Source organism: Physella acuta, unplaced genomic scaffold (assembly GCF_028476545.2).
Source record: "Physella acuta isolate Inbredline_101_S28 unplaced genomic scaffold, ASM2847654v3 ptg000235l, whole genome shotgun sequence".
NCBI lineage: Eukaryota > Metazoa > Mollusca > Gastropoda > Physidae > Physella > Physella acuta.
Genome location: NW_026731754.1, coordinates 82,501 through 91,820, shown reverse-complemented (window position 1 = coordinate 91,820; position 9,320 = coordinate 82,501). Strand labels below are relative to the sequence as shown.

At 31.7% G+C, this 9,320-nt stretch overlaps 2 protein-coding genes across 2 annotated transcripts in view; one reads left to right on the top strand and one right to left on the bottom strand.

Moving 5' to 3' along the window:
• Positions 1-252: 252 nt before the first annotated feature.
• LOC131938122 (mitogen-activated protein kinase kinase kinase 3-like) lies at positions 253-6,042 on the bottom strand. Its single transcript, XM_059296025.1, has 6 exons — positions 6,013-6,042; positions 5,480-5,537; positions 5,090-5,232; positions 4,704-4,826; positions 3,963-4,092; positions 253-437 (listed from the first exon to the last, which is right to left on the bottom strand). Exons 1-6 carry the CDS (start codon positions 6,022-6,024, stop codon positions 253-255), a joined length of 651 nt encoding a protein of 216 aa, XP_059152008.1. The 5' UTR covers positions 6,025-6,042.
• Positions 6,043-9,252: 3,210 nt separating this feature from the next.
• LOC131938158 (GTPase IMAP family member 7-like) overlaps positions 9,253-9,320 on the top strand; it is a 7,302-nt gene continuing 7,234 nt past the window's right edge. The window contains exon 1 of the mRNA XM_059296076.1: positions 9,253-9,305. The gene's annotated coding sequence lies outside the window, so the exon portion shown is untranslated. The remainder of the gene's footprint in view (positions 9,306-9,320) is intronic.

Sequence of the window (9,320 nt, the reverse complement as noted above, 5' to 3'; positions counted from 1 at the left end):
AAAATAAAGGTGGCAGAGCAATTCTAATATGATTAACGTGTAAATGATTATGAATCTATATACTAGCTCCGCCATTTAAGGGATATTTTACAATGTATATAGGCCTATGCAATGAGTATGCGTATCCACATATGGCTTGTTGACTCCGACTTCAGCCTGCACTATAATCTGGGTTTAATTCCATTGCCTATGTTTTATGACTCCAGTGTTAAATATTTATAATATAATTTTGGATTAAATAAGTCTATACGATTACCATATATCAGCCCTCTCGTTGTATTTAGATTTGCTTGCTTGTGTATTCATGACCTCTGGTGCCATCCATCTTTCCGTGCCGACACCTGACGTTGATGTACTAGAAACCTCGTGGAGAATTTTTGAAATCCCAAAGTCTGTAAGTCTGACATGTTTTTCATCTTCCATTAACACGTTGTCCCCTGTAATAAACAGATTAAATATTGAATTATTGCATCTTAATAGTAATTTAATTTCATTAACCCACTTAACTTGGCATATAATATGACGAATACATACATATATATATATATATATATATATATATATATATATATATATATATATATACAGGGGCGGAACTACAGTGCCGCCAGACCCTGCAATGCGGGGGGGGGGGGGGGGCCGCGCCATTTATGGGCCATACCAGACCATAATAAATTTTTTATTGTTAAAACAATAATTTTCTCGCATTTTTGACTTGACGGTAAAAGGTTTTGTAAATAACAAACAGATCTACTACAGTGGTGAGGTTATACAGTAGCTAACTCATGCTGTTGTGTAAAAAAAAATATATGCCTGAGCTGTAGTGTGAAAGATAGGCAAACCTTCAAAACACGTCCATGACTTATTTGCCTTTTTCAAATAGTTAAATAGGGGCGCCCATAAGCTCCTTTTATTATATTTGTACTAAACAAATTAAAAAGCAATAACTTCTCTTAATAATTATTTTTAAGAAATGCATACAAAAGAATCCCATAGCAAAAAAAGAAATAATTTTTTTAAACAAATAATATAAATACAAAAAAAAACATAAAAATAAACATAACACGAGAAACCATTACACATACAAAGCTTTCACGTTTTATAACTAGCGTGGAGGCAGTATTGAAGGAAACATTTTGAATAGACTTATTCTAAATCTTAAAAAAAGAAAAAAATTCAATACCGACTAATGCACTCACACACATGATATGTTGTAATGTGTTTAAATTGAAAAAACTATTTCTAAGCCCGGTTAAGCTAGAATTGAGTATCAAATGTTTATATTATGTATATATATATATATATGTATATATATATATATATATATATATATATATATATATATATATATATATATATATATATATATATATATATATATATATATATATATATATATATATATATATATATATATATATATATATATATATATATATATATATATATATATATATATATATATATATATATATATATATATATATATATAGTTAAACAAGAAAAATCTATATATATAATTCTCTTCTGGGAGCCGTTAGAAAACAAGCTGCAAGCGCGCCTGACAGTCCCCTCTCTTCCTCTCTATCGCTACCACCCCCACCCCCTCAAATGGTCTGGTGAGCTGTGGTTCACGCTGTTTACATTTTACAATCATAGAGACGGGTTTGGTGACGGCTATTAGGGGCAGATAATTTAGTTTGAAACGATTTTAAACTTAGAGGAGGTAACTAAGAGGAGGCTGCTTTCACGTGGGGGGGGGGGGAGGGGGGTTTAGTGTTTTTAAGCAAATATTTTCAGTGGCAGCATTGGTACTGTCGAATTCACAAATTATAAATTACTGAAAAGTAGAAAAAAACAACTAAATAGCGGCGTATGATACGCAGCGGGTCGGCTCGTAAATTATAAAATTCATCTTTGAAAAAAAAACGTGATGTGTAGGCTCTTTACAAACTTAAAGGTAATGGGTTTTGGTTTCGGCACGGGAGAATATTTTATATTCTTTCCTAATTAAGTAAAAAAAAACTACAAAAATCAAACAAAAAAAAACATTATAAGGCAAAGAAATTATTTTTCTATGTGCCACTTGTTTGGAATCTGAAGACGAAAACTGAAAAAATTGCATTTTATAATGTGAAACGTAATAACTAAATTTAATATTTCTGAATGGAACCAGGTACTAGCTTTCTAAAACGTATTTTCTTCCTAGATCTAATGAGTTTAAGTGAAAGGCCTGTTTATTTACGTCCCCGTGTTCACTACCTAAACACAGATTATGGTAAAGGTGGTTAACACATTGCTATAATTTATCAGTGGTGGGACTGGAATCAAAAGGCTCCCGGCAAAATAACATTTTTGGGCCCAATATACATTACATAAAAGTTTGTTATTAAAACGTTTATCATGAAACTATTTTTATTTTTTAATCTTTAATTTTACTTGCCTTCTCTGTTTGTCTAGATTCTAGATCGAAACGCTCGAGCAAAATTTCGGGACCTTCTAACGGATAGATTCGATTCAAAGTTGGCACGTGGGTCAAGACATGAAGACAATGTAATCTGACATAAAATTTGACTTAATCGGATGCCTAATAAATTTCTTATGAATGAACTAAAATTTGACCAAATAAGTAGGCAGTCGTATTCAAAAGTTCCGCACTATTATACGCTCTTTGTCATGTTCATTAGGTGCGCAATGGTTTTTAGTCATGCAACTCTAGTGCAAATTTTAAAAAAATTAGTACTAAAAAACAATCATGAAAAACGTTTTAATGACAAGCTTGTATGTAATAATGCACTAAAAAGTAGAAAATAAATGATACACTACTATATAAATAACTATAAAGAAAAGCATGTGTCTCTTCATAAATATAAGTAAAGGTATCCAATAGATACCAAAGTGACCCACGCTTTTCTTTATAGTTATTTAAATAGTAGTGTGTAATTTATTTTCGAACTTTTTAGTCCATTATTGCATAAAAGCTTGTCATTAAAACGTTTTTTATGAATACAACAATGAATAAAAATATAGAAATTGTCTCACCAATTTTCATTTTCATTACTCAGGTATTAGATTTATACTAATTGAAGTACATAAAACGCGTGAATGTGCTAATTAAGCATCACTGAAAATTCACCAATCCACATGAAACTGGAATTATACTAAAGGAGTACAAAAACAATGGTCACAGTTTAGGTGACAATAAATCAATCAGTGGTTCAAGACAACCACAGTTGGAAGACTGTTAACTTATCTTTCTACAAAGGAACTTAAGCTACTACAATATCATAGGGGCATAGGCATGTATTGTTTTAATGTGCCAATGCCATTTTCTTCCTAGAAGTCCATCTAACTAACTTTACGTTGGTGCTTTCTATGAAGATTGCTTATGGCAGATTAACAGATTTTTTTTTCTTGTAGGGGGGAGGGGGGTGGCACAAGGTGCATTCATGAATGTGAAGGATATAATTTTATTTTTATATTATTTTAAAATGAGCAGTCAGCTACTAGTGCTTCACGTCTGGGAGTTACTGTTTTTGTTATTAAAATTCTAAAAATATTTGAGTAAGAAGCAAAAACCGATGATCATTCCTCCATTCAGTACCCAAACGCCAAATATTATCAAACAATTACAAATTCTCCACACATGGGCGATAAAGTTGTTTGGGGGCCGTATGATTTGTAAAAGAAAACTTTGAGGCCTCTAAAATTCGGGGGCCACTGGTTGCTGTTTTCTTAATGTACCACTGACCTCGCATACATGGTAGTGTTACGAACAAAACATCCACTCATATCATAAAACATACAATCTAATTAAGATCGCAACCATATAGGCGTTCTTGAACTAAAGAAATAGAGATATATAATATAATATATTTTAAACCAGATCAACCTGCCAATAAACGCAATTTTTTTAAAATATACACATTATCATAGAATTATAATTTGATTATAAAAACTACCTTTCACATCGCGATGTATAATTTTATTTTTATGTAAAAAAGCCAGTCCTTCTAAAATCTGTCTTGTAAAACATCTTGTTTCTTCTTCTCCCAAGCTATTTTTTCTTTCCGCATATTTTCTCAGCGAGCCCTAAAACAACAAATATAGTAAACCATTAAAGTTAAATATTTATAACTATAAAGTGTATTAATTAAATTAATTAATGTAAATATCATTGAAAGGGTATTTGGTTTTGAATTGAAGAGAGTTAATCATTTCTTTTTTATGATGATGTGGAAAACAATGCGCGTAGCCTACTAATTTAAATATACCACGTTAATCATAGTGGCTTTAACAATAGGTGACATGGGGTAGGGGGAGCGCGTGATATGCCTACCCCAATTGTTGCTGCTTAATTGTTTGGATTTTAATACATCGGTGGTTCATAAAAGTTGGTTATTGTAAAATAATAAATCATTCGATAATTTATCATAATACTTTGGAACAACATACACTTACCAATACCTGCTCACACATTTTTTAAAACAGACAACCCCTATTTACTGCATGATATTAATTATCTTTACAAAATGTATGAAGAAAATATCTATATCAACCACGAAAAAGTCTTTGAACTGTAATGTATCAACACAACACAGCCTAGTAGTCGTGGTTTCTTTTATATGTGTGGAAAAATGTATCTAGATTCCTTTCAGATAACGCAATAACAAAACCCAAATTTCAATAATTTAAAATTTTACCAGTTTCATGTATTCCATAAAAATTGACAAGCTCTTTTCACATTTACTTGCTCCAAGAAACGGAACAAATGATTTGTGGCAGCGAAGTGTCTTCAATATTTTTGTCTCGTTTTCAAAGCTTTTCTGATAATTAATAAATAATTAAAATTTAACCTAGTTTAACGTCTAATATTAATTGTAATTTGTTTTTAAAATTCAGTTTGAAGTTCGTTTGTAAATTATTTTTTTTGTACCCAAATTAGTCATTAATTTTATTTTTAAACAAAACTAAACGACAAAATTTATTTAAACCAAAAACTTAAACTTATTTAAAATGTTAAAAATAAATTTAAATTTCGACACATTGCGCAAATTATTTATTCTATCAGCAAAAGATGCCATCTTACCACAAGACTTTCCTGTTCCTTGCTTTCAAAGACTAGAATTTCTTTCACAACATATTTTGGTTCACTGTTGTCTCTCAAAGATTTCACCAGGTAAACTGTGCCAAAACCCCCACTGCCAATTGGGTCATCACCCTTCACCCAATCTTACAGACATAAAATCCGAAACACTTTTGTATTTCTAAATATGCTTAAACAGCTATGACATAAATTATATTTTTAACTAAACAAAACAAAATATGTAAATAACACAATATATAGGCATATATATATATATATATATATATATATATATATATATATATATATATATATATATATATATATATATATATATATATATATATATATATATATATATATATATATATATATATATATAATTGAAAATACCTTTACCAAACACCCCAATACATTTCTGTAGCAAATCATCGTCATTTTCTATCGAGATCTGTAATCAATTATTAAAATATTTATCAGTTAAAAAGTGTCGGAAATTAAATATTACTGTTTAGCTCTCGAATAATTAATACAAATAATCAATTAACTTATAAGTTCCCGAGTTCTCCTTGTATTTAGTTGTTTTGGGTGTACATTTATTTTTTAACTAGATAATATTATTTATGAACAATTCTACAATGCTTTTTTTTTTAAAATGCAAGTGATTTATACGTATTGTATCACTGCGTATAATATATCATAGTGACGACCGTATAAGATTTTGCAACCGTTGCCTTTGACAAAACCTACCAGCCTGTATAGAATTCAAATTCGTAGCCTTCAATGAAAAGAGAGTAAAAAATAAATCGATATCTAACATACTGTATTAGAAGCTCTTGCTTTGAATTTAGGCATGTATAGATTTTTGTGGATATATATTTTCGATAAAAATAAATGATTACATAAACAAAATGAGTTGAACCAACCTTTTCAGCCATTCTTGCAACTAAATGAATGACGTGTTAGTCGATTTCCCTATAATCGATACCAACAAAACATAAGGCCTTTCACCAAACACACCGAGTTGTCTGCAGTGGTTTCAATTGGTCGGGTGTCAACTAGTACGTTAACTAAGGGCGTCACCCCCTAATGAATACATATCTATAAGCTTATATGTGTGTGTTTAAATTGGTGTATTTACCTCATTTTTAACTATGATTTACTTATGCATGCATTTGCGTTTGTATGTATGTATATTGCATATGTATGTTTATTTCGATGATTGAGAACATTCCAAAAAATACATTCTAAATAGAGAAATATTTAAAGTTATACTCGAATAAATACGCGCAATATTTATTTTCTCATTGAGAGTTTATTGTTCAACGCTAGATAAACAGGAAAAGGTTGATATATAATTTGAAACACATACCAATAGATTACTATAAAATAAATAATTGGTGTAATTGAGATACAGTATGCAAGCATGCTAGAATATGAAAATGATACTGAACTCTTTAAAAACAAAAGAATCATTGCCAATAAAATGCCAAATATAGTACCTCGTATTTTAAACAAAGGTGTCTAAAATATTGCTTCTTACGATGTCCGTGATGTCAAGGTGTGAAAGTTTACTTGTCGTGAAGATTATCTCCTTTGCCCCCCGAACGTTTTTCAGTAATTAACGACGAAATGTAAGTTTTTCAACTAGCCCAACTCATTAAGAATTTTTATTTCAGTTGCAGGGGATAACTTGATCAACACTATGCCCAGCCACTTTTACTTTCACTAACGTGTGTTAGATCATACTTGGACTTGGGCAGGTGTTTTTTTTTTAATTTTAACCAGGAATCGAACACGAGATTTTCGGGTTAACAGTCTAGCGTTCTACCGCTACGCCATGCCGTACCATACGCTTTCTTCATGCAATCTAGCCACCAGACTTCCTCTTTCAAATACACACAAACTCGCATTACACAACAGATTACTGTGTGATATAAGTCTTATGACACAGGTAAAGAGAGATTAACACTGAAAATAAATTATACATAAAGCATATAGATAACCCCCATCCCCTAACATTAACATACACACTATAAAATCCTATTGTATTAAAACACACACACGTTATGACAGACCCCCTCCCCTCAACCAGCCAACCGCATCCTATCCACGTAATCCACATCCCAACGCTATCTACCTTCATTCTATATTATCCCCGCGTCATAAAGCACCCCTAACACAATTCATTGCCTCTAAAAGTGTAACACAAATGTAATACAATACCTGACATGAAACGCAGGCGCACACAAAACAGCAAGATAAAAAAAAAAAGCTCAAACAAACTAGAAGCTTACGAAGCCAGTAATATAGTTTACTAACACTATGGAAGAGTGTCTGCCTAATTTATTTCAAATGTATCTTATTTGTTTGAATACATTTTAAAAAAATAGTTGAAACAAGCTTTAACAAGTCGAGCTACAACTTCTAAAGCAACATCATCAGTAGAATAAAAAAACAAACACCGGCAGAAACATTGCATTTATTTACTACATCCAATAGTACTTTCAGATACACCAATGTATATATATATATATATATATATATATATATATATATATATATATATATGTGTGTGTGTATATATATATATATGAGGGGAGGGGAACACCTTGTCGTTACCGCATGGGTGACACCTGACCGAATAACCCGACTTGGCTGGGGTATACATCTTGAACCGTACGCTTCATTGCGTATGTAGGCTTCTGGTCACAATATGATCCAGTTAAAGTTTCTTGCCATACTTTAACCCACTTTAGGCTTCCTGTAAGTCTTGAACCACATATGGCCTACTTTCACGGCGGACAAACACTTCTATAAATTCTATTCGACAATTCGTTGTTTTAAGTCTATTAAAGCTTGACCAACATTAGGTATCCATAGCTAGTAAGACTTAATAAACAAATGTCCTCGTTTTACTCTAGGCCAGGGGTCTCCAAACTTTTCAGTCCGAGGGCCGAATTAATTATAAAATTTCAGTTCGGGGGCCAGTTTCTTCCAGGCATGTTATTGATTTTTCTGGGCAAAGTTCCTCAGCCATCACCAACAGACGATTTTTCCTTGGACAAAAAGATTTTCTCGGGCCGGATGAGAGGACTTCGCGGGCCGTAGTTTGGAGACCCCTGCTCTAGACTATAGAAATAAACCACTATATTATACTCTACACGACAATACGCTATCACATTACGTACCCTTAGCTATTCGACCAACGTAGAATTTCGTCACAGCCTGGTCCAGTTCGGTTTCCTGCCGCCTTGTATTTTAATGACTACAGTTACAATTTGAACTTCTCTTGATATTTCGTCACAATTAGCCGCACTGTTGAATTCATGACACAATTTAACAAACTGTTAATATATTGTAAAAATTGCAGCCACTGTTGAATTATTGTAAAATTTGAAATGCTGTTGAATTATTGTCACAATTTAACACAATTCCTGTCACATTTGATGAACTGTTTAAATATCATCACAATCCGATCCACTATTTAATTCTGTAATTATTCGATCCACTGGATTCTTCACTCACTTTTTCCGTTTCATTCTTGTCACATTTTACACACTGTAGGTTTCCTATAACAATATGATCTGCTCTTGAATTCCTGTCACTAGGTAACCCACAAATTGTGTCCAACCAAGTACATTACGACACTACAGAAGAAAAATCAAATATAACATGATTTCCGAAAACTTTTTACATTTAGTAAAAATGTCTAGGAACTATATGTATATGGGTCTACGACAAATTCCCGAAAGACATTTGACCGAATGAGATAAATGCGCGAATGGACACTTGCCCAAATGCGACAAAAGCCCGAAAGTCACTTATATATATGTATATATATATATATATATATATATATATATATATATATATATATATATATATATATATATACGTTGGTCAATAGAAATGGAAATTTTTTTTCAAACTACAGTACCCAAATAGTAAGGAGGAATAATATGAGTATTAATTTAACACGCTCTTATTTGCATCACCTGCTTACACACCATCTATTGTGAAACGATGTAAAAAAATTCAAGTCTTATGAAGAACACGTAAGCCATAAAGTTATTCCCGATGAAAATGATAACGCTAAATTTAGATCTCGGCTAACAATGGTGACAGCATATAAAAGCCATACTGGTTGAGATTTCTCTAAGGAGTGTATCCAGCTGTTCTGACAAGGGTTACTTTCCCGCTTCTGTTTAAGTCGCAGGTAAGTTTGTAATAT